This window comes from Orussus abietinus, unplaced genomic scaffold, assembly GCF_000612105.2.
Source record: "Orussus abietinus isolate OABI.00-Male unplaced genomic scaffold, Oabi_2.0 scaffold426, whole genome shotgun sequence".
NCBI lineage: Eukaryota > Metazoa > Arthropoda > Insecta > Hymenoptera > Orussidae > Orussus > Orussus abietinus.
Window position 1 is genome coordinate 1 of NW_019394581.1, and position 26176 is coordinate 26176.

The following is a 26176-nucleotide window of genomic DNA, read 5'->3' on the forward strand; positions in this document are numbered from 1 at the left end:
ACTCACACGCATAGGCCGGCGCTGCGCATGTGTGTGTGTCCGTGTACGTGTGCACGCATACTAATCTGTCCAGAACCGGCCACTTCCTACTACTCATCTGACTCTGTAATATTCCATTTCTACGGTATTCTACTAAATTGTTCAAGCTAGGTCCTAAGACTCTTCATTTTCGATCCTATGCGTCTAAAAAGCGTAAAACATCGAAAATGTGCACGGACACACCATGTTGGTTCTTTCCCATAATAAGTAACTAAATTTTGTATGAAAAAAGACATTTCATGAGTTTCAGGACCTACTTTAAGGCCTCCATATTCCCGTGGGAAAATGTAACACTATATGTGTTTAGGAAGAGTGATTCATTACTGATATGCGCTCAATTAATACTTTATGGGTATATTTTTGTAAAATTTTATTTTGCATATAACATCTAACGCACGTATTCGGCAAATGCAACTGATTTCATAGTTTTTGTACGATTACTCGCCACTGTATGGCTATCACTTCGCAAAATATACTTTTCCAATTGGATGCATTTGGCGCAAGTTTTTTTTACACCGACAGTGTTCTTGTAGTCATCTAAACGCAGCGTCTATTTTGTAATCATGATAATATCGACATTGGCTATCATAGAGACGTTCCAGATCGGAATACCATTTGAAAGTGGGGTGAGGTGTTTAGAACAACGAAATCCGTCGTGAAATGAAAACCAATAGGCACTGCCCCTACTGCAAGGAAACCAGAAAACATCTAGAGGGTGAAAGACGGAAGGAACAGTTGGAAATTTTGAACGCAGACGTGAAATACGTTCATACGAGGACGGTCGTCATTTGAACGATGTAATTTAAAAATGTTGAATATCAAATTACATTTTTTTTTTTTAATATAAATAACAGTGTTCTACGTAGAAAATTGTGTACTTCTCATTTTAAAAACGTGCGGCTAGTCTAGACCATCCTGCATACATTGTGGCATTGCAGGTCTCACAGGACACTCGTCGGTGGACATTAATATTTTTTTTAATTCCCAGCAGACCATGGATTGCCTTTAGTTGCCGTACTCAAAGGACGGATCATCAGATGGTGACGGATCAGATGTTTGCTTGTTCGCATTCTTTTCTTCTTCACCATGCGATTAAACGGGGAATGAGCTCTTCCCCTTCCTTTTCCTAATCTATTCGATATATATAATAGTCTATGTTCCGGAAGAGACGCGCAGTTTTGACGGGGATGAGGCTGAGACTCTAGAACGACCGGCAGATTTTATTTTGTATAGAATGAGCCATTTGAAACTAGTCATTTTGACCCGTCTTGGTAGTTCTACTATTAATCAAAATAATTAGTAAGTAAATTCCATTTTATTTCTTCCCTACTTATTATACTTAACACTTTACCAACTGGTGAATTTGAAAGTAAATGGCAATCAGCGAATTTGGAAGTAAACGGCGAATATCGTAAAACTGATTAATAGGCTTCCGGTCGGTAAAGTGTTAAGTTAAGATCCAGCTAACATCAATTCTAACCCTACTACGTCTAAACTCCATCGCCTGATTTTTTTCCTTACAATTCCTAAAGTATAAGAGGGCACGGGGATTCGTCCAGCTCTCTTTCTATGTTCAACTCTTACGATTTCCACTTTACAGGGAGGTGCGAGGCTTGATCCAGCTCCGCTTCTATATCCCGATTACCACTATTTCCTTTACTACAAGGAAGTTCGAAGCTTGGTCCAGTTCCCCTTTATTGTCCCGAATCTACTGTTTCCATTCTGATTAGAGGGTGCGCAACTTGGCCGAGCTTCTTCGTTCTATTTCAAAAATTCCCCCAAATCTAAAGATAAGGCAAGGACCATTTGGCGATGTTATTAATTAATCTTTATATGGTGAATCATTCGTCTAACATACTCTACATTACCAAGCACGACGGTAGTGCCCAAGCGTACGTACTAGAGGATTCCAATAATTCCAAGCCAAGTTATGACATTGTAACATGGTTCAAATACTTAATAAATGCCCTTTTTCAAATCCTTCACTCACTTCCACCCACCCAGACGTAATACTATCCAATTTGGTAAGAACAGTATTTATTTTAACAATATATAAAGAAAAACGATTTGAGCTACTTTTCCAATTAATTGAAGAAAGAAATGTATTTAGTTGTTTTTACATTCGGGAGGTGTCTTTTGTGGGGATTAGAATTACTGCACAAGTAAAGGACTCTTTTCAATATTGTATTAACGACTTCATGACAGTAGCATTTCACGGATATTTTCTAAAAACGAGCTAAGGGCTGTATGAATTATAAGCAAAGAAAATCAATTTTTAACAAAAATATAAATTATGATGCGGTATGGTCTCCCGTTACTGAGATTGTAAGGGGGCAAGGGCATCGACGGTAAGTAGGATCTGCTTTCTTTTAATATTTCCTTGCTCCCGCTCCCCAATTCGGCCAAGGACGGAGCTTTACCACCGGTAATCACTAGTGTTACGGAAGTAGGTCCTATTTTCTAAAATCTTATAAATCTATCAGTTCATTACCCTCAGACAGAGGTGCTGATTCGAAGACGCAATTCTGCAGAATCGACAGGGCAGTATCCGGTGCTTGAGCGCGCGCGGCGGCGTCTTACGCAATGGTCCGTCGTCCCCATCGCGATCGAGGTTCTTTTTTATGGTATACAAGCATTTGAAAACAGCGTCGATCAGGCTTGGAAGACGTTTGACCACCGTTCGGTAAAGACGTGTCCTCGAGACTTCCCGACTGTTAGAACTCTGTTTCAGTGTAGAGGACTGATCGGATTTAGGTATCCATAGTCACCGTATATCCTTAGGGAGACTGAACATGTCGTTTGTCGCGCAATCGGAAGATAGACTCGGGGCAGATTCGCAATCATAGGATGTAGATTTCTTTTAAGTACCCAGTAGTTTTAAATTCAGTCAATACGAAGACCATTGTTCCACACGAATTACATTCTATCACGCCACTTTCATTCTTCATATTATACTTAATCAGATTTTGCCCTGTATTCAGTGTAAATTGTTTCGTTCTTAATTATCTTGATTCATACTTTGAATTCCATTCATTTTAAGACCCTCCATCCAGTCTTTCTTGAAGTAGGATCGAGAGGATATGGACCAGTAAGGTGTGCAAAGCACTTTAAAAGACCAACGGACCCCCGATAAGGATATCTTAGCCGCGTGAGATATTCTTTTAAACATTCTCTCTGCGTCGTTTCCGGTATCAATCTCAAAAGAGCATATTCGGGATTCAGAACCATCGGTCAAACTTTAACGATCATTTTCTTTCCCGAATATCTCACTCTGAATTTCGCCCTGGAAATTCAGATCCGTCACTGCTGGCACCGGTTACGTAATACTAGTTTAAGTTTCGATGTCTTGCTTGATAATGTGTAGCCAGTATGATGTCTGATTCGGATCGGGATTGGGAGGAGTTAAGTAATACGAAGTACCGGGAGTGACATCTGTGAATGTATCGCGGAAGCTTGCTTCTCCGTTCTTGTTCCATTTACATTTTGTAAAGTGGGTCGTGGTTTAACCCATTGCGGTCGCATTTTCCCAAGATCAAGAGAATTTTGGTGGCTGAGAGTAGACATACGACCGCAAAGGGTTAAAGTACCGGCGGAAAGTCAGTTGACCTAGAGCGCGGACAGCCGAGCGGGGGCGGAGGGTAGCTCTCGTGAAGTAAAACCCCAATGGCGATGTCACCATTATCTTTGAGAAAGCCCATGAGTGAACACGTAATGGTCGTGCCGAGGTTTCGGGATACCGGACAGTCCTCCTGCCGCTGTCGTCTCGTTCTCAAAATCTCTCTGCAAGGGAGGCCGCTGTATCGGTAAACCGTTGGGAACCTAAAAGACTTAAGGGTCTAGTAAAACCAGATTGACCACATTGAATTTTGACGTCAAAGGCGAGGAAATTGCTTAAAATTTCCAACTAGTATTTAACTACATTTTCAAGGTGAAGTGAAACACGTCGAGAAATTTAATTGACGTCAATAAAAAAGATTCTCCTAAATACCTACACTGGACTCCGTCGATGGTTTCCTCCTGTCCGCTCTGCCCTCTCCGGCCGCGCAGCGTATTAGCGGCAGGAGAAGCGCGGAATTTGAATCGCCTGAGGAGCAGAATGAATTTCCTAAAGAAAATAAATATTCATCAACAAAAACAATTAATGAATATTATTTAAGTACTATTGTGGACTGTCCCTGACCCACCTAACGTAGTTTTTNGTAGGAAAATTTACGATGCATTAACTTTCGGTCATAGAAACGAAATCGTGATTTCATGTCTCTTATATATTTACGATCTACACCATTCTTCATATTCCCCGAATAAATGAACACCTGTAAATCATTCAATGAGCATGTAAATGAGAACCCGTAAACATAAGAAAGACTTTTCTTATCCGAGTTTTTTATAAACGCAAATCGGCTCTTATGAATTGAATTCATTCAAAATAGGTATCCAAAACGTAAAACACCATTTCTATGTCGTATTTGAAATAAGAACAGTAAACTATTATGGATTTCCAATTTTGAACAGATTTTGAATCTATTTCGATTTGAAATTAAATACTTCCAGAGAAATGAGAATATTAGAAAAGAATCGATCAGATTGATACTTGTTCTATCAACTGAATCAACTCTCGAAAAAGTTAAACACACGCGTAACTCGAAATAGCCACATTGGCAAAAACAAATGAAATTAAATTGTTTACTTGCATTTCAAATATAAGTCATAAAATGACGTGTCTGAAAAAGGCATGGACAACGAAGGGTTAACATTACGACTAGATGGCACAGTTAATTCAAGACGACATTCTTCGTGGAGGAATTGATCCTCCATTCCCTCTGTTAATTACTTGATCGCGGTCGCTGCAAAATGACAATCCGCCTTGCGAGCCGCGGAAGGAAGGGGCGATAATGCCCGAGGGTGAACGACGGCAAGCGAGAACGCCGTCGGGAGGCATAAGATGCATAAGAAGAGAGGGATAGTGCATCAAATAGGCTATCTCGCTCGGACATACGGCCTCCATAGCGGATGTAGAGAGACGCAAGTATGCAGTCTCCTTACCGCACCGACCCTCCGTCTTCGTGCTACCGCCGAGGTTGTGTCGACGGACTCGAACGCTTTTCAAATGACTCACCACCCTCCGCTCCTTTTCTCTCCATGTGTCATGTTTGTCAGACATTTGATATAACGAAATATTGGCCATTTAAATTTACTTTGGGCTGTAACGGGGCTATTCAACCGCCGCGAAATACGCTACAACTTGTTTGCATATATCATATTGCAAAAATGTCAATTCGTTCCTCAATATAAAATTTTCTCTTCAATTATGGTTCAATCTTTTACTATCGTAAGTTTAATGTATTCATGTAATCAAATTTGAAAATTAAGGAGAAATCCTGTAGTTTCTCATTGCTTCACAAACTTATTTTTTATATTAAGGTTTTCCAGCGTTATTCGTTCAATACGTGCATACTTTAATCTTTTGACTACATTGTATAGTAATGTATTAGAGGTCAGGTTGAGAAAAATTAAACCATAAATTTTCTAACAATTCATTTCCTTTTCAGTCTTATCAGTTGGGGCGAATCGGGAAGAGATGGTTAGAATTTACATTAAGAAGATTGGCCATCGAGTGTATAAAAATGACACCCAAGAAACCTTTCAGACTGCACTCGAACGAGAAAAACGGGACCAAGTTACTTTGACAGATACTAAAGATATTTATAAAGTTTTATATTGGTTGCTTATTTTTAAGGAGAATAAAAAGTATTTTAAGTTATTCACAAAGACTAGCATTTATGTTTTCTTTCATGAATTTCTAGTTATGTTGTTTTACTTTTCCGCGGGGAAAAAAATGAGTAAATTCAACTCATTTTCTGAATTAAATATGGCGAACTCAATAAGCGAGTTGGTTCAACTTACATTTAGTGCAAAATCACATTTTGTAGTTGAATCAACTTCAAACTTGACTGAAACAGAATTGATAGCTCCAAATCTAAATTGAGTCTACTAGTTTATTGAGTTCGCCACATTTAACTCAGAAAATTAGATGAATTTACTCTCGTTTTTTTTCAGCGTGAGTTACTAAAAAATACGAGAAGACATTTGTTTGATGAGGGTTGCACATGGTGTTCTTAATAGCAAATTGTATTTTCTATTGGAAAAAAAAAAAACTTGTTTCTTGAGTGTCGACCTAATATTTCTAATTTTTTGTACTTATTTACCCTCAACTTAGAGTCTATTGGGGCATCTACAGGAAAAATTATATCAAAACTATAGTTCATCCTATAAATTGCTTCTTAATGGTATTCAAGGATATTTATCACTTATCTAAAATTGAAACCAACTTGAGGAATACGAAGAATGCTGTAAATATATAAGACATGAAATCACGATTTCGTTTCTATGTCCGAAAGTTGATGCATAGTAAATTATCCTACGGCATTTCACTGTATATATATTTAGAAACTATTTTTTTTTGAGCTAAGATAATATTCTAACTTCGGTTCAGTGGATAAAACAATTGAATCGCTAAGAAACTTGTTAACATTTAATAAAACATGTTTTATTATATCATTTTTAAAAATTCTGTAAATTATCATTTAACAAAAACTACGTTAGGTGGGTCAGAGACACTCCACAATAATACTTAAATAATTTTTATTAATTGTTCTTGTTGATAAATATTTATTTTCTTTAGGAAATCCATTGTGCCCCTCAGGCGATTCAAATTTCGCGCTGCTCCCGCCGCTAGTACGCTGCACGGCCGGAGAGGGCAGAGCGGACAGAAGGAAACCATCGACGGAGCCCAGTGTACATTGCCCACGTTCGTACTTATATCGACGGCTGTGTCGAATTATATTGGGTACTGTACTATATGGCATATTCCATATGTCGTTTCTGTACAATAATTATAAATAAATCGAAGCAAAACTCCAAAAATCTCTTGAATTCATGGTTTTTAATGCCCTGATTGACTGCAGTGTCACCCTGCGCCATTTAGTGCTAACTAAATTTCCTCTCCGAAACCTCTGGTTAACATCGTTTTAACACGAAAGAGTGTAAAACACTTTTTTTGCCTTTATCCCGTTTGATTGCGAGTTTCTCGATTACTAGATTGTTTTACATTATCCAGACACGTTCGTTTTTCATATCGGATCCGTCAACAATTGTATATCAATGTAAACATGAGAGCTCGACGTCATTATAGTTCTGGCCTAGGGTAAGTCAAAAATGTGTTTTCGAAAATCCAAATTTTGAAAGTGTCAGAATAATTCTTAAGTGCTCATGAATCGTATGCCAAAGGTTTGGACAGTATGGTCCAATACCCCTAAAATAAAGTGTCTCATTCGAATAGACTGATTTGAGAAGGGTTTCAATTCACCTTAACGTTTTCGTTGTAATATAGGTGCCGTAAAAATGAGTGTAAAATGTATTAGCCGCTCCATGTTTGCGTTAACATTATATTCCTTGTCGAATTATCACCTCGGAATCCTAACCTTGTCAACGAGCCAATTTTCGGAGAGTAATATCTCGTTGCAAAGTGCACGATCCATGATAAACTGACTAGCTGACACATTTCGTGAATATCCAGTTTCTTTGTATTGTGATTTTCGTTGGAAAATATTGTTCGCTCCGTAGAATACCGATTCAGAATTCCACGTGATTTTCTCATGTCTGTCAAAATTCAATATAAAGGATTCAGCTTTACTGTACCCTTAAAGTCGATCGCAAGCGGTCCTCCATCTCAGGAAACTCATCGCTCCGAAATGTTCTTTGAGGCGGCCGCAGGCTTTAACCTTGTGTTGTTAGGGTGAAAATTCCACGTTCTCTCGTAATAAGTTTTAGCCGCGTTGAATGTCTTGTATCAGTTATGTTGTCCATCCCGTTTGGTAGACTGCCTAACCACATATTCGCGTAGTGTAATGTAACCTAATTATGGGTGGGTAATTCCCACAATTATCGATCGCATCAGTAATGGCATCCGTTTGTCCGTGCGGACCGTCCGATCCGAACAGTCTGACTAGGACGTCTAGAAACACCCTCTTGGATTGCTTGAGTGGCGGATCGTGATTGGGCGGATAGAGCGTTTCTCGGATCCGAGGATGCTTCTTTGGCCTCCAAGACTCAAGCCCTCCGTTACCTCTTGCGCATCGGACTGGGGGCAGGAAACCGCCGAGTGGAGCGTTTCTCAAGTTAATAGAGTCTTACCATGATTCCACGGCAAGGCGGGTGGAGGGCCATCGATTATGTTATTTTCGTAACGTTTGTCGATTTTCACAGAAAGACTTTGAGTACCGTAACGAAGAATTAGACTGCATGAACCCTTTTTAGTGGAGTGTTATTTTCTTATGTGTCTCGGCTGAAAAAGTATGTCTTCCGAAAAATTATTGGGAAGGCCAGTTACTCCTGAATTTGTTCCCCGTGTTCCTTTCCCGTTTGGAGTCAAACATCAAATCCATGGCTCCGCTGTGCCGTGCGACACTTCCGGCAGCGGAGCCTACACGGGGTTGAGTTCAGGTGGGGACGGAGGATCAACGGCGTACGCAATCACATCTTGCGTTCAAAATTTTCCCAAAATAGAAAAACGGTCTTTCCATTCATCCCTATGTGGACCGCCGACGAGGAGGATGCCGAGAGTTTGACAACGGAGCTCGGAATTCGAAAGTCTCATCGCAATATAAATAGTGGCCGTGACGAGAGTATTCGAACGTTCGACCTAGAGTCGACTAGACTCTTCTCGATCGTTCCGTGTTTACGTTTCGAGAGCCAACGGCACCGACGGTTGACCCATCCCGCTTCCCTCTCCGTCCGATTTGGAGGACCGCGGCCGAACTCGAACGGAGAGGCTCTCTCTTCTCTCGTGGATCGCCCTAGTGAACACATCTTGATCAAAAAAATATCTCGTCACGTCCCAGTGCCCCCAGGATTCGGCGGCCTGATTTGACTGGAGAATAAAGACTACACTCCGTTTTAATACTAAAGTAAGCCGGCCTTTCTTTGCCCTCCTCTAGCGATACGAGTCTCCTCCAGCCCGCGTGCTAAACTGAACCCGACCTCTCTACCAGATCCAGGAAGCCGGCCGTGGCCTGAAACCCGGAAATCGTTCCTAAACCGATGCCGATCGGCGTCGTAGTCGTGACGCCTGGCGCCCAAAATTCCGTCAAGCATGTGACCTAAGCCGTGCCCACGGTATTGGCACACGAGATTCCCCCAGGTGCCCCCGAATCATTGTCGACGCGGCATATTGCACCGACGCCGCGTCACAAGGCTTAAGAATAAGTTGCACATAAAATTAACATAATAATACACAGAATAGTAGCTTACCACAGTGGCTTCGTGCTTTCCTACACGCATGGTGAATTCATTGCGTTGATGTTTTAAAGTGTTCACTGAATAATTGATATGCATATCGCCGAGGCCGAAATTCCTTTGCAGGCAGGTAATCAAAATGGCATGAGGTGAAGGCTCTGTCGTTTTCGCGCAGAATTCAGCTACTCTCGGGTCAGTAATAGATATCTCATCGAAGAAAGAAAGATCGGCGTCAGAATTACTTCTCGATGCTTTAATGGTTCGACCGGTATTACTTAATGTTCCGTCACCAGCAGCATCGCCAGATATTTTGTCCCTCATCTGAGGTATCAGAATTTCCAGTGTTTTGCGAGCAGCATTAGCTTTCGCTTGTTTTTTACTGCTTCCAAAGCCGTTTCCATATTCCATGTCGTTTATACAAACCACTGCTGAATAAGGAGTTGCTGCATTTTCTGCAATTGTATCAATTAACATGTATTAGATTAGATGTTTTAAATAAATTAATTCAATGTCTGCATTCGATAAAAGAATTGTAGACCGCACATATTAAATGACAAGTTGACAGCTCTATTGTAAAGCCAACTGTAATTTAAAAATATCCATTAGGTATATTTAGAACACTTCTAAAATAAACTTAACACCATGACGTTTCGTTTTATTTGAATAAAAATGCCGGCACTTAAAGGGTCGACTATCGCGGAAATCGCATTCATATCGGATTCATATCGGAACATAAGTCGTTTAATTCCCATTAATTTCAATCCGATTCCGTTAAAGTAACCCAGGGGACCCCGATTTCTCTGAATATAAGTAACGCTAGAAAAACGTAATCGGCATAAATCGAACGGCCAGGACCTGGACAAATTAAGAATCGACCAGATCGAAAACGTGAGCTAGATCGTTCATTATCGAACGTTATGATTGTGCCCCGTCTCACCCCGCCTTGCCCATAACGATACCGACGAGCCTCGCCGACGACACCATGAAATAGCCTGCGGAAAGGGTCCAGGGCAGTATGAAGCCCTAGCGAGACGCGTGCACGAGAGGTACACAACATCGGTACCCCGCAACTCCACCAAGCGAAGAAACGATCTAGGGCTGCGCCAACCTGCCGGACTAGGAGCCAACGACAGGCATCGGCTCCATCCTGGAGCATCCAGACATCGGACGTGACACCGTTCTGACCGATTAAGCTAGCCCGCGAGTAATTCTGTTGCGTCGCGGATTTCAGGTGTAAAAGTCCCGGGCGTAGTCCCATTTAATAGAATTCTTCGGACGGAAAAAGACACAGCCCGCTCCTTTGTACTGCGCCCTCTTACCGTGATTTTGTTGTCGATTAAGTACCTTACTGATCGTTCATTAAGTATCGTATCGTGGCTGCTTACGAGCAGGTCAGTGAGGGCGGAAGGTGTAGGGCCATCCCGTGAATCGGTACCGAAATCGTTGCGTAATTGTCGATGGCACCGGGTTCTTACTGCGGCCTTAGAGGGCAAGAAGTAGATCTTTCCGCTAGGGTATTGTACCCCGTCCGGAGCCCTATCGTCGGGCCTACAGTTCTTGGTCGCGTACTTTATTTTTTTGGACATTCGCCGTTTCCCTTTCTTGCGTCTAATTAGCTTCCAGACACCATGCCGCTTCCCGACTCCCCGCATGGAGTCACTTAACTCGTGACGTGCGCGCGGGGATTTTGTGTCCGACTTAGTGTTTGGTAATATATCTCCCGAAGGAACCGTCTATCGCACCTCTGGGTTTATATTCTTTCCTGAACTTTTCCCTTTCGCGGAACCCGGAGACCGAATCCTCCTCACTCGTGCCGTTCGGTACCGAATTGACCAGCTGTACCGTGCCGGGAAAGGCACGGTAGTGCTGGATACGGTACGGAACGGTACGGTTGGGAAACTCCCGGGGCTGAGTGGCTTGTCGGATACGCCCTGGCCGGTCCCGAATATCGGACCGGGTCAAATTGCCTCGGCTACCAGGCACCGGAATTCACAGGCGCATGCGCACCTGGCGCCCGGGTACAAGTCGGTTTTCCGGAAGAGCCAAAGATCGGACTTCACCCCTTTCGAATGCAAGGTGCAGGGCGTATGACGGTTTGCCGACGAGGGTTAGGATTTTCCGTCGCAATGGAAAAATACAAACTTGCTATACATACACTATAAATGATACAAAAGGAACAGACATCATGGTAAGATGTTAGATATCCAGAAAGGTGTGTTTGTAAACAGGAATTTTTATAATTAAGCTCTATAGATCGAATGTTAAATTTAATCAACAGCCGCCCAATGTATGTGACCCAAATGCAATTGAATGCTAGGTATTAAAAATATTCCTTAAGTTACAATCCTTTTGAATGGGCAACATAATACGATCCAGGTGATGATAAAGGATGAAAAAGTTAAGAATAAAACGTACAAATTTAATGTTACATTTACCGTTTACTTATAATTTGAAATGTTTAAAATATTTTTTACGTGATGATAATGCAGACACATTTTCTTTCCTCTCAAGTTTTGTTTATGTAAACGTAGAATATATAATATGCAATCTATATATAATCAATCCGGATGTACTGGAGTATAGTTGCGTTTGTAAGCTTGGAATTCTTCAATTCGATATTTTGCAGCACAGTTTGCGTCGCGCTTATGCTCCATATGTAACAAATAAATTTCTTATAGAGGTAAATTGTTATGAATATAGGACCAACTTACCACAAGTATCAATTTAAACAAATTTCTTTTCAAAGTTATAAACAAGTTATGAAAGACCAAGAAAATCTTGAATACAAAATGGCCCATCTTGAAAACTAAAATATGTTATTCAGGGCACTAAGGCTAATTTGAAAAAAATTGAGAATCAATTCCGTTAATTAGAAAGAGATACAAAAATATTGTAACTTTCTAATAATTGTTTGATGAAATTTTTCTTTGTACAACCACAATTTTTCTCTGTAATATACTTAGACCCTAAGTTACAACACATTTTGTTTATGGAATTTTCAAAAGCGTACATCATAGTTAAAATAATAATGACTTTTTAGCCTCTAAAATGTACGTAATTCCATGAAACAGGATTCCCAAACTGAGGGCCAATTCAATTATTAATTTATAATTCAATTTAGTGAATATGATTTCAACGAATGCTATACCCTTTTTATATTCAATTAAAAGCACAATTTCCTACAAATGTTACAGTTATATTGTAACGTGGTGGGCTTAATGCCCCCTCACGTTATGGGGAATCAGGTTCGTCGGAATTTAAGCTCCTTATTCCCCCACACCCTATTCCAAATATATTTAAAACGGAGGAGCCCCTCCGATTACCGCCCATTAGTCGTTGCCACTGGTTTCCAAGTAGTAGGTCATGCACTCTCAGGTGTAGCGCCAGCCAGGTGGGACAGCGAAATCACGTAGGGGATTAACTTCGAATTCTTCGCTTTCTCTCTCTCCGGGGGTTACTCAATATTTAACCTAAAAGATATTGCGGGGACCCGACCGACAAAATTAGTGACTATCCAAAAATAAAAATTATGAAGTTGAATGTTATCTCAAATGAGGCCATTGAACCGTGGCGGGCGACATAGACGCCTGACCTCAAATGAGTCTCCGGGAATCGAACTCTGAGACACGCATTGAAACAATCGCGAAGTTGAATATTGAAGGTGAAGGACCGCAAACAGCACTTGCAGTGCCCCGGCCGTCACCGGGAGCCTGCCACGTGTTCCAAGATTAACCCTTTGCACTCGGAAGGTGACTCTCAGTCACCGCTGGCAACTCCAACGGCAAAGTCCTCGAGTGTGTTACGTAGGTACCTTCTGTACCCTGACATAGGGAAAAACCCTATTTTTCAATCACCGGAGCAAGCCATGGAAATCCGAGTACAGAATCGCGACTCTTGCGAAAGAATCCAACGAGTTCATCGGCCAAACGGCTCCAAAAGTTACCGACCGACCCGGGGCAAACAACCTGATGACTCCGCAACGCATCAGCACGACTCAGAAACGTCACCCTCACCTGGGCCCTAGGAAGCCCTCACCAATGGGAACATCCTGCTAATAAAACCAGCAGTCCGGTCAAGACGAGAGTCATTAAGTCATTAAGTCATGAAGTCATTNGCACACCGGCGTCCAGTAACCTGCCGCCGCTAAAGCGCGCTATCGCGACACCCGAACCGCCGCGACGCGGAAGTATATTAATCTAGAGAAATTAGGTCAAGGCACCTCGAGTGCCCTTCCAGCTGACTGTAGTTCAGACCTCGCGTACGAATAAATACAAATCTTATAGCCACATAGCCATTCGTTCGCACCCCCTTTTATTCCTCACTCCCCTAGATCCCACCAGAGGAATTGATCTAGCCGCTCGGATCAATCTCCTCACAAACTTAAAATAATAGTTACGCGCAAGATTTGGGTAATCTCCATCCGAATTACCCCGGCCTCGCATCCGCTCAGCCGCCCCGTAACAAGTGCAAAGGGTTAATATGCGCCGAGACTAACAAGCGAGATTAAAGCTCCCAGGGTTGGCACACGAATGCCCGGATGCTGCGCGCACGGGAATGCGACGGCGTTCCAAAGTGCGGCGTTACCGGTCAAGCAGGGCCTCGTAAAGTGTCCGGGCAATCGTGGAAAAGATTCGCGTAGCTGGGAGACATTCTCGGATGGCCTCGAACCGACTTCCATGACCGATTCAAGGCGTGTGGCGCTGGCTAATGGCCGAAGACTCTAGGAGCGCCGGCACGTTAGATCGGTCACCGAGTTATAGAGGGGGGCCGGCGCCGAGTGCCCGGCTCGCACGGACCTCCGGGTGATAAATGAAAGGAGCTAACCTCATTCTTGGAAAAAACACCAACTAGAAAGGTTGTTCCGGAAGCCCCGTACAATTTTGTGATTGAGCGTGTGATTCTGAGAAAGAGAAAGCGACAAGAAACGACGGGAGTCGAGAAGACCTTCATTATTTAACCGTTTGAGTCCCAGGAGTCATTGAAAAAAACAATGTCCAAAAATTTCGAACGCAATAGCGTTGTCCTAATTGAGTAGAAAGAGAGTCAAGCAGCGTGATAGAGCTGGCTATTTCAATAGACTCTACGTATACCACCAATAGTCCATACTGTTCAAATGTACTGGGCTTTTTCGATATGAAATCTAAACAGCGCAATCGTGCTGCTTGGGACTCAAAAAATTAAGGTACTGGCCATATGGCCTTGATTTTGTATTTGTTATGGATCCTTTAGGAGGCGGTCCCTATTAATTATGGTCCAATCATTCTCTTTTATTTAGCGAGCACTCAACGTATACTTATAGAACGTGTCGTCATTATTTTAGTGCTTCTACAAATAAAATTTATTTTCAAATAGAGTTTCTAATATATTTATTTCGTTTGATGAAATACAAAATAATGTAGATTTTTACAGACATACGATTTGAGGGAAGGTTGTGAAGATGTACCCGGTGGGCGATCGTCTCAGGGACAAAATGTTATTGTCTATTTTTGAGAAACATTAAATTATTGTTGAAGGCAGTGAAATGATATATAATTTGAATTTATTTCGTCCATATCTCATTGCAGCGCACACGACGCTCGAGGCCGAGGGGGCTTAAGACTTATTGCGCTACCTTACATTTTTTTTGGAAATCATAAGTTGCATATCAGTTAGACGTTAGGACGTCCCCGCGGTGAGGCGAGTGCGGACGGCTCGGAGATCAACATTCAGGACTGCCATCGCGGGACAAGGGCGCCTTAAAGAACCACGGCAGAAGGAGCACGGTACCATAGCTCGCCTTGCCGCCGCCCATGGATGTCGGGGCTGCGCCGAGCTGGGCCGGACAGAGCCACCCGCGGCCCCGCACCATACAGCAAGGGCGACCCATGGTGACGCCGTCCGGTCACCGCATCCGGTTTTACGGCCTCTCACCGATGGCGGGGGGAGAGCGCATTGCCGGAGAACGTGGACCCCCGCCATGACTTTTGGCTCAAGGAAGTAGCTATAAGGACGGCCGAGGGGGGGCGTCCCATTTACGTCACCCCCCTGCGCCGAAGCCAGGGCGCGGTGACCCCAAGGCGCAAGGGCCCACCGGTCCCTCACCCTGGAGGAGCCGTATTAGGGGATGCCCTCCAGGGCACATCGAGGAAAAGTTGGCTCAAAGGAGCCCAGGATCGGCGCCACCGGATCCTCGAGGAGCCACGCCCCTGGAGAGCACCCGTCACCATCCCGATGACGTTATGTTCCAACCGCGCCCGGATTGGACCGCAGACGCGAACTCAAACCCAGCGCGCGAATAAACGCGCCGGGCTGGCTCACGCAGCGGCTGACAGCAACTTTGCAACCGACGACGGCCAATCATCAAGGACTTCAAACCGCCGCCGAGGAGTCGCACCGAGCCTGCCCGAAGGAACACGGGGAGGACCCGGTCTTCTTGGTCTTCGAGCGTGGAGCTGTACGGACATGTCCGAAATTTCTTCGCTGCCTTCAACCAGTACTTCGCTCCGTATTTCATCGCTGCGTTCTAGTACATCGTTCAACTACCTGTGGAGGATCGCCGCATCTGGTGGCCTTATCGCCGAGGGAACATCACCGCACTCGTCAAGCTCGAGGTTTGAGCGTATGATTTTTTAGTAGAGTTTCAGTAGCATTTGATTGGCCTTGACTCTAGTCAATCAATAGAAAATCTATTTTCCCGTCGCGATTTCCCCGGGTAACTCGTCGCCGGGCCATGCGCCACGTAGTCCGCCCTTCCGCGTTCTAGTCGGCCATTGTTTAGTGTAAGTGGCCTATTTCTTTTTATTTCGGCCTAGTATCGTATGAGTGGCCTTTTGTCTTGAATTAATCGTGTTGCTACCCCTCTCCTCGGTCGGACCAGGAAGCCGTGTCGGCCCGTGCGCAGGAATGTTGTCTTGCATTTACGGCACGTAAAAATGATTAAATATCTATCTATATCTAGATATCCATCTATTATAGAATAAAATATATGGTTTATTTTCTTTAGAAAAAAACCCGTATATGAAAAACTTACCCTCTTCAATCTCTATAAAATTGCGTTATTATAGGGGGTGGTCCCATGGTTGAGCGTCTTGCCGTTAAAGAGATTTTCTACTGGGCAAATAACACGATTGTATCCCTCTTCCTGAGATTCAACTTCATTGTCGCCATCGTCATCGTCGCTGTCGTTGCCGCTGTTTCCCTCATTGTTGCTGTTATTACCGATGTTGCCATTTTTCACCGATGCTATTGGTTTCTACATCTTCTTTCCCACCGGCGCTTTTGGCATCGCTTTCAATTTCGCTCGCGCCGACGGGTTCCTGTTAGTTAATCGCGTTTATCCGAATCACGCTTTCTCGTTCGGTGCGTGTTTCCTCTAGAACGAGTAAATCATCTTCTTGCTTCCGCACAGCATTGAAAACCAAGGTGTCGCGAGAATCACAAAGAACAAATTCGGTAGCACCATTGATCATGTTGCCCCCGTGGGTGTGCTTTCGAACACATTCTTGATCGACGTATACCGGCTCATCACTGTCGATCATCAACTCGTCGCGAGAGTCGGGACTCCTTTTTTCGGAGATAGTGGTGTTGGGGGAACAACATTATCGCCATGACGTAGTCGGACGCCGATTGAGACAGCCTATGGACTGCGCAAAATTTTTAAACGTCGGGCCTAGGAAACAACCGAACACAAACTGCATCGTTTAACTTTCGCTTTTCGAGACAGTATCGTAGTGTTTGAAAAAGTTTGTCATCCTCTACAAACACCCTGCGCTTGTGTGCGCAAACGATAGCTCTTAAACCGCAGAAATACAGCACATATCGTAGTTTCCTTTTCAACACCATTACACTCACTAGTTTTAACCGTCCACGCCACCGTACATTACAGATACGCCACAGGTAGATGTTTAACGGTATAGCCAAATTCAATAATCAGTAAATGCAGCGTAGATACACCCACTTGTCCTACGCCACACCGATTTCTTTGTATCGTCATGATAACGAAAAAGGATACTGAAAAACGCGTAATGGTCTCGCGCAAGGAATGCGACTCATATATATTGTTATGTGGCAGAATTCTGCCGTCACAATTAGGGGCGCAGCAGGGGCGGTAAGTATCATATATTGTACATAATTATTTACGGTCTCGACGGCGGCTCTCGGGGTCATCATGAGCAATCCCTAGTTGTATATGTTGTACATAATTGTATTATTGTAAGAATTTTCTATGTTGTACCAGATAGGATTTGATATCGGGAATCATTGCCGCGACCGGCCTGAGTCGAGGAGGAGCATTCGGGTCAGAAGTCTCCATATAACGAGTCTTAAACGCGCCGGAAATCGAACCCGGCCCTTTAAGTCCCGCGCTACGATACTTTTCATGATATCTGGCGTAAACATCTCTAAGCGCTAAAGCGTAGCAGTTTCGGCGGCATGCAGCAGATTAGGGGAAGGGGTTTTCCGCATTTCGGCGATCCGGCCGCTCCTTGGACCTCATTGTCCAGGATGCGTCGAGACCCGCGAAGGTGGCGAAGACCGCCCGGTGGCCTTTGCCGCCGTGATCTGCTGCCGTTACCTGCCACCTGAGTCTGCCAGTTTTGTCGGGATTGGTAAGTAAACCCATTTGGGGATGCAGTAGTTCATTTCCACTCGGAGTGTAATAAAATTGTAGCCCGGATCTACGTCCTCGATACGCGACCCCCATCCCGCCATTTTCCGGGCCACGAGCGCCGGGAAGTAAGATTGAAGTAAAGTGAGTTAAACTGTCGCGACCGCATGCTTACGTTCCCGTATAAGGCTCTTTTAGTGCTCGTAAATACCGTGGTTATGATTCGTGCCAGTGACCCCTCGGTAGATTTTTGTCGAACCGCCCGGGCCAAATCAATCCCAGATTGTCGCGGAAGCCGGGGCGGTGTTCGAGTTGGGCGCCGTGCCCTTTGGTTCTCCCGGGGGGCCGTCTGCTCCTCTTTATCGTAGAACCGAAAGGTATTAGGCCGAAGGGGTACCGAAGTGCATTCGTGTACTAATTTGGAATAAAAGAGCTGCCGGGGGGCAAAGTTCAATAGTATCCGTGACTTTTCGTTTTCTAGTCTCAATCTCTCCAAAAGTCCGAATTCTTTCGTCGCTCCGCGTATCCCAGAACCCCCCTCTCTACAGTGCCGCAAGTGGCCGTTTAGGTCCTTGCGGGGCTGAGTAGCCAAACCCTGAGTTAATCGCGTTTTCCGACGCCGGGCTGATTTTTCTCAGCCAGGGAAAGCGATGGGCTCGTGGTATGCCAAGGCATACCTGGCGCCTTAATAAAAATGAAATCACGCGAGCCGTTACGAGAGGTCACCTTCCATTGCCCGGCCGGCCTGAGGATTTCGCCGGAGACTCCGTGCAGAGCAATAATTTGCAGGGCGTAGGTGCGAGATCCTAATTCCCGTCGCAATGTATATAGAGAGACCGCGTATAAGATCGCCCAAACCTCCCACACCGCGCAATTGTGATGTCGTTCGAGAAGATTCGATCATTTCGTTGAATTAGCATCCTCGTTCGGTCGCATGATGAAAACACATGGACGAGGAGAGAAACATCATTGGGCGTGGCCCGATTTTAAAACCATACCGTATAACACAAAAGAACTATCTGCTGGTTTTCTAACTTTTATAAACCGGTATAACCTGAAACGTGTTGCACTAAGGAAATAGTTGTAAAATAGACGTCGAGTCCTAAAAGAGATATGCAATTACACCTAAAGACAGTTTCTACAAATTGAAACCGAATAAATCCATGCGGCTTGCATTCGTTGTGGCTATCCTGACATCATTTTTCGTGGTACTGTTTTAGAAATTAATCAGCATCTTCGCCCGCTCAATCTTTTCGCGTGATGAGTTTCATGATGATTTTCGCGTGATGAAACTCATCACGTGAAAAGATTGAGCGGGCGAAGATGCTGATTAATTTCTAAAACAATACCACGAAAACTGCACGTGCAAGCTAACGAAGCGTCCTCGTATTTGAAGCGACGTTCCGTATCATAAGAGAAAAGAAATATTTACTAGTTTTCTAGCTTTATATAATCCGAAATGCACCGCGCTGAGAAAAGTAGTAGCGAGTTAGGCTTCTGCTGATAAAGAGATATGATATACAAACTATAGTTATGTATCACATTCATTCTAGAGGCTAACCTCTATTTCACACCACCACCAATGGTTCTGTTTAATACTATTTTTTTCAGCGCGAGAAGATACTTGGGACTTGTTTTGAGCAGCGAAGGGGTTTCAGGAAATTAAGACCAAAAGATTCACAAAGCTTGCAGCTGTAGCAAGTATTATATCATATTTTGTGATGTTTAGAAACTCAAAGTAACCAGGCGCTCCATTACGTCTCAGCAGTATTGAAGATGCTGCCGGACCATCTTATGACCATGATTCCTTTTTCCACAGCCACCAGTATGGCCCACGATGGTCGTGCATCACGACCGTATGACCACTCATCATCAATTTTAAAACGCTTATCTCCGGGTGTGGATCACACAAGTGAAAAGAATGACTTCATTGCATCACCCCCGGCGTTCTTCAAAAGCACATGGATTCCGCCACGCTCCAACATACACACCCAAAAAGATGTTCGTGCCTCGGTGAACCCCCCGCGCAAAAGTAGGGGCCGATCACGGAAGACGCGTCTTTTACAATACGACGTGAAGCCCCAACGTAAAGGTCGCGGTCGACCGCGGACAACGTCCGTTTTGAAGCACGGCTATGGGGACTCCCAGCACAAGGCCATAGAGCGCCCAAAAAAGTTAACTGCTAATCAGAACTCAGCAATCTCCCAGCACAACAGCAGCAGCTAAGGCCTCCCTATAGGAGCAAAGCATATCGAACGCGGTACAATCACTGCATCTGTGTGGGATATCGTCCAAGTCCAAATACAAATCTACCCCGAAGAGGCACTAAAGTGTTTCACAGACAATCCTGAGACATGGTGACCAGCGCTTCAAGAATTCCAATTGTGTACTAACAAGGAAACATTCCCAAGTGTCCGCCTCCGATCTTATTGAGTTTAATATATGTTGAAGAACACCAAAATCTAAGAGACACGTGTTTTTTTATATCTGCAATGGTCCACATTTAAGGGGTGAAACAACCCCCCAAAGTTTAGGGAAAAATCGTTTTTTTAATATTTTTCGTAGAAGCAGTGGAGGGATTTTGACGAAACTTTGTATAAACGTATTCTGTATAAGGACGGTGACAACACAATATTGTTCAGCAATGTTGCACCCCCTCAAGGGGGTGAACTACCCTTCAGGTGACATTTTTTTGTAATATCCATTAAACAAGCACTCCTACTTAAGTTCCAATTATGCGATGTGATTGCTCGCAAAAAATTAAGAAATACGTGTTTTTTGCTTTTTGCCAATAAACATTTACACATCGGTTGTAAACAATGAATGTAGGTGGTATTAGGGTATATCCCGATTACCTTTATTGGGTTATATCGTGACCAATTCATCGTACATAAGTCGTGTCAACGTGGTAATTCTTCAAAATGTCATTGATTTTCATAACATGCAATTATTTATAAATAAATGAAAAAATAGTTTCAGAGGCTAAAATTGTTACGCAACGGATTCGACGATGCAGTCATCACCCGTGTCCAACTAGTAACACAATCTCCGTGGTGAAACGATGAAATTGGATTTACATTGTTTTTACGAAAAAATAGTGTCAGCGATATTCGATACCTTAGGTACGAGAATAGTACACTCAAGAAGAGTGTGCGTATAAATATTAATTCTGAAATTAATCAACAGGAAGTTATAAGAGAATATTTTTTACATCTTTCTATAAAGCAGGAGATTATTTAATATTACTGATCATATTTATTACAGTAATGGTATTCGTGGAAAAAGTGCTTCATACAAAATGCTTCTTTGCACCAAGAACACCGTATCATTGCTGCTGCACCATAAACATTACATTTCATAACTGAACAGCTTTCAAAGGCAAAATTAACCGGGCTCGGGAAGTTTTCTAATCTTTTATCGATATAACCACTTTTATACCATGCATATTGAAACAGGCTTTTATGTCTAGGAGAAGACGACTGATTTTGCACGAGTGATTGCAATTTTATGATATTCCGTAAATGAAGGACGAAGGTCCAAGGACGAAGTCCTGATCAGAACTGATCAGCATCGAATCCAGTGCAGACTTTATAAGAACGCACGTCGGCGTAGATGATTCCAAATTTGATTTGATTCAACGTACTATTCCCGTACCTTAGGTATCGAATATCGCTGACTCTATTTTTTCGTAAAAACAGTGTAAATCCAATTTTATCGTTTCACCACGGAGATTGTGTTACTAGTTGGAAACGGGTGATGACTGCATCGTCGAATCCGTTGCGAAACAATTTTAGCCTCTGAAACTATTTTTTAATTTATTTATAAATAATTGCATGTTATGAAAATCAATGACATTTTGAAGAATTACCACGTTGACACGACTTATGTACGATGAATTGGTCACGATATAACCCAATAAAGGTAGTCGGGATATACCCTAATACCACCTACATTCATTGTTTACAACCGATGTGTAAATGTTTATTGGCAAAAAGCAAAAAACACGTATTTCTTAATTTTTTGCGAGCAATCACATCGCGTAAGTGGAACTTAAGTAGGAGTGCTTGTTTAATGGATATTACAAAAAAATGTCACCTGAAGGGTAGTTCACCCCCTTGAGGGGGTGCAACATTGCTGAACAATATTGTGTTGTCACCGTCCTTATACAGAATACGTTTATACAAAGTTTCGTCGAAATCCCTCCACTGCTTCTACGAAAAATATTAAAAAAACCGATTTTTCCCTAAACTTTGGGGGGTGGTTTCACCCCTTAAATGTGGACCATTGCAGATATAAAAAAACACGTGTCTCTTAGATTTTGGTGTTCTTCAACATATATGAAACTCAATAAGATCGGAGGCGGACACTTGGGAATGTTTCCTTGTAAGTAATATGCGGGACTAATGGCCGTGTATTATTACACAAGATGTTGAAATTCTGGAAACCGCCCCCATGCCCACCTGCAGTATCAGTCGCTATGAAGGCCTTTTTAAATGCACTGTATCTCGCCCGCAATCACAATGGTTGCGATGATATATTTTTGCGGCAACTGTCAAATCTCCTGCAGTGGTAACTATCACTAGACAGAAATATGTCCCGCAAAAAAACAAAAAACAAAATGCAATGTAAGTGCAGCGAATGTTCGACACATTTCTTCCTAGCGTTTCAGACACTTTCACGGCTCTGAAGCGTAAAATACATTTTCGGTTAGTTCGCTATCCGGACATGAAAGTGGTCGCTGTCCTTTATTCATTCTTATATTGTTTCTAGGTTCGGACCTGAGACACACCACTGAAGGGTGTGGACTGAAGAAGAGGAAGGGGTCTTGCTCGCATCCTGCCAAAACCGGATGTAAATACAATGAACTCCGAATAGATTTATACATGTGTTATCCATAAACACGTTTTTGTCTTCATTTTTATATTATTTCCAGGGGCAAACCTGAGACATACCACTCGAGGGAGAAAGAGGAAGTCTTACTCGCGCCCACCACCGGCGGTCCTTAGGCTAGTGCATGTTTACTGCTCCCTAATAACAATAAAAATAAGTTTGCATATTTATCACGAAGATAAAAATTGTTTTTACTTTATCCCCTCGAGACAGAGGGAGCCCATGCACGTAAAAAAAAACGGCTCGGCGTGCGACCATTGTAGTCGATCCATACCGCACGTGCGCTGCTGCTTACCGCGGCGCACGTGCGATATGGGCGATACGGAACTTGGTGAAAGAAGGCCACGTAAACACGTTAAGTAGAGGCAGAACCGCTGGGCCTGATGGTGGAGTTCAATCATCGTATACGTGGCGCGGAAGGAATCGCAGGTGGGGCCAGAGAGGTAGAGAGAATGAGAGCGAGGGGGAGAAAGAGTGGGGGAGGGGGGCGAGTGGCGCCTGGGTCTGATTACGGTGCGTAGGAGCGGCAGGAATAGGGGACGGTAACATTGAGCTCCGTGAGAAGTACAGATCGGCCATCGCGCTCTCCGCGATGGACTCGACCGGTGGGGGATAAGACATGGTTTTTGCACTCGCGTGAAAGAGGGCAGCGGGAAAAAAAGAGAGAACAGGAGTAATACGCTCGGTGTGGGTAATGATCGACCATCGTGCTCGCAGTGGTGTACTCGGGACTTAGGATGGCACAGCACTGTGACGTCAAGTGACGACAGCATTTCTGACGTCATTTGTTGTGCCTATCCATTGTGCCACCATTACAACTCCCGTACTCCAGAAGACGCGGAAATGGCTACACCAACATCGGAAATCCGAATTATGAATTGTGACGTTGCTTTTCAAATGAGGACATGCCGTCACAAAATGATCCCACAATGTCAGTCCAGGCGATGGAGAACCCGTGGCACGGGTGATTGGTTGGCTCGGCGAACGTGAATGGTAAGAGCCACGGAACATTTGAATTAAATCTATTCACTCATATTGCCTTTTTCCAATTTCTTTTGGGTTTCTTTCAAGCTGCGCGAACTCGAGAGCAGCAGTCAATGACTAGGTTGAGAACCCTTGTCGATTAAAATCCGGACGGATTAATTCAACTCGGGTTTTAAATTTTATTCCAAAATATGGAATGTTAAATCATTATTAAACTTTCTCGAATTTAATTAACTGTCCCTGTTCTTCGTTAGGTGCCTGTAAAGAGATTTTAGTATAGTTTAGGTAGTCCCTTTCGGCTGTAGGCCGAATTAATAATTTAATAATTGGTAATTGAATTCCTCTGCCTAACATTAAGGTGATATGAAAAGGTCTATAATGTAATGGATCGAAATTCAAAGTGCGCGAAACTGTCACCGTGGCCATTATTTCGGCACACTTAGGACATGCGCAGGTAGGATGGCGTAAGAGTAAGTAGGCCTTGAGAGAGGGAAGTGCTGCTCGAGAGCGCGGAGCGTCGCGAGAGCGCTCTGTTGTATATCGTCCGCGACGCGGAGAAGTACGATTTCTCTTGGATCCAGACCTCGGCGCGATATAGTTTCTTTTATAACTTTCAAACGTGATAAAATTAGCAGGAATCAGTCTCTTTTGGTGTCTCTAAAACCGCGAAAATAATCTCGTTGGAAGACTGTTCGTCCCTCGGTGATCGAGCATTGCCGCCCACGATCCGAGCCGGATAGTCACCTGAACGAGAGAGCTCTATAGAGATCCATCCAAACTCGATGATCGAGCATTGCCGCTCACGATTCGAATGCAAACAAAACATCTCGATAAGAATGAATGAGTTTTGACATGATTGTTTTCAGGTCCCGTGTTCCAATGGGCCTGGCGTAGCGACCACACCCACATCCTAGGTCACTAACATCCTGTACAAAAATCCTACTTTCATGTCCTCCAAATCGCACGTTGTGATAGAGATCGGAGTTCTTAGTCCACAGAAACCTTAACCCAGCCAATATCAGCAGCCGGATAACATAGTCTGAGTGATACTAAAACCCGGAGGGAATAACTTCGGAAGCCACATGGAGCCGCGGTTGATTTTAGTCCGCGAGCCCAAAATAATTAGCCAGTGTTGATTCAGATAGGGCTGATCAGCCATCAAGAATTAGGTTCCAATTTCTCATTGAAGTTGTAAATTAACAACTCTGTATTTCGATCCTACCAACGGCCGAGTTTCAAATCAAACGCATCGGTAAGAATTCGAGACGTGGGGAAGGAAAAACGCGGAAAGACGTGAGGACGATTGTTAAGTCCGATTTGAATCCTACCCCAAGCCACAATATCCAAATAATATTTGCTTCCCATGTTTCCATTTTCCTCTGTCGATTCGATGATGAACAAACAAAACACTCCGCTGATGGAATAAGCCGTTCCTATTGAGAATCATTTCCTTTCCTTTCCTCTCTCAATCTGAATACGTGGGTCAGGAAAAATTTCTTTAATCCGATTAGGATTGCACCCAATCGAATTGTAGCACCCGGAAACTCAAGACTTTCCCAAAAATTTAAATCGCTAAATTTCACTCAGACAGGACGGCATCGAAGCGCACAGTCTTAGAAAAACTCGCTCGAACAGGTTCTCGCGGACAGGCTTCCGGAAATTCGTAATATTGACACGCTCAGCTGATCGTTCGTGAAACGCTCTCTTAGTTCTCTCAACAGTCTCGTTTTCTTTCACATATTAGAATTTAAATTAATTTCGGTCTCAAGAGTCGTGAGTCTCGAAACCTCGTAGGATGCAGTTTTTCGTTCCATAGACATGGACCAAAATTGCATACCATTGTAATATATTGTAACGTGGTGGATTTTGGGCCACCAGTCACATGAACTTCTGAGGGCCATTTAGCCCTTTTTCGGGATGGCGGGGCACGTTCTGGTCCTAACCTAGCGCCGACCACGTAATAATCTAGCATATTTTGAGCCCTGTTTTGCGGCTACGGATTCCCGAGAGGCGTCGCTCGGGATACGCCTTTTCATCTTCTCTTGTGCATATTTTTTTTCTATAAGAAGAGCATAATTTTGTGATCTCGAATATTGCCTAGAATATTCGAAAAATATTGGCTAGAATATTCGAAAAATACTTCAGCGAATATTCGAGAAAGTATTGTAGATGCATAGAGTCGGGTAGCAACAGGAGCGACAACAGCATCGACCTCGCAGAGGTCGCGGCTACGTCGTTGCTCGCCGCTCCGAGAACCGCTTCGGGGACGGAGGCCGGCGGCGGCGCAGGGGCGTATCCGCGCGGAGAGGAAGGACCGTGACATCGGGCCCCATGAGGGGAGCCGGCCGACCCCGTCTTCGCCACCCTGGCGGCCCTGTCTGTTGG

The 26176-nt window shown here is 43.7% G+C and overlaps 1 protein-coding gene across 3 annotated transcripts in view; it reads right to left on the bottom strand.

Moving 5' to 3' along the window:
* Positions 1-9348: 9348 nt before the first annotated feature.
* Positions 9349-26176, bottom strand: part of LOC105698916 (microprocessor complex subunit DGCR8) — a gene marked incomplete at its 3' end in the record, with an annotated part of 32761 nt that continues 15933 nt past the window's right edge. For all 3 annotated transcript variants that reach the window (XM_023432772.1, XM_023432771.1, XM_012423560.2), the window contains 1 exon segment: positions 9349-9785. In XM_023432772.1, coding sequence (XP_023288540.1) covers positions 9349-9785 — 437 coding nt within the window.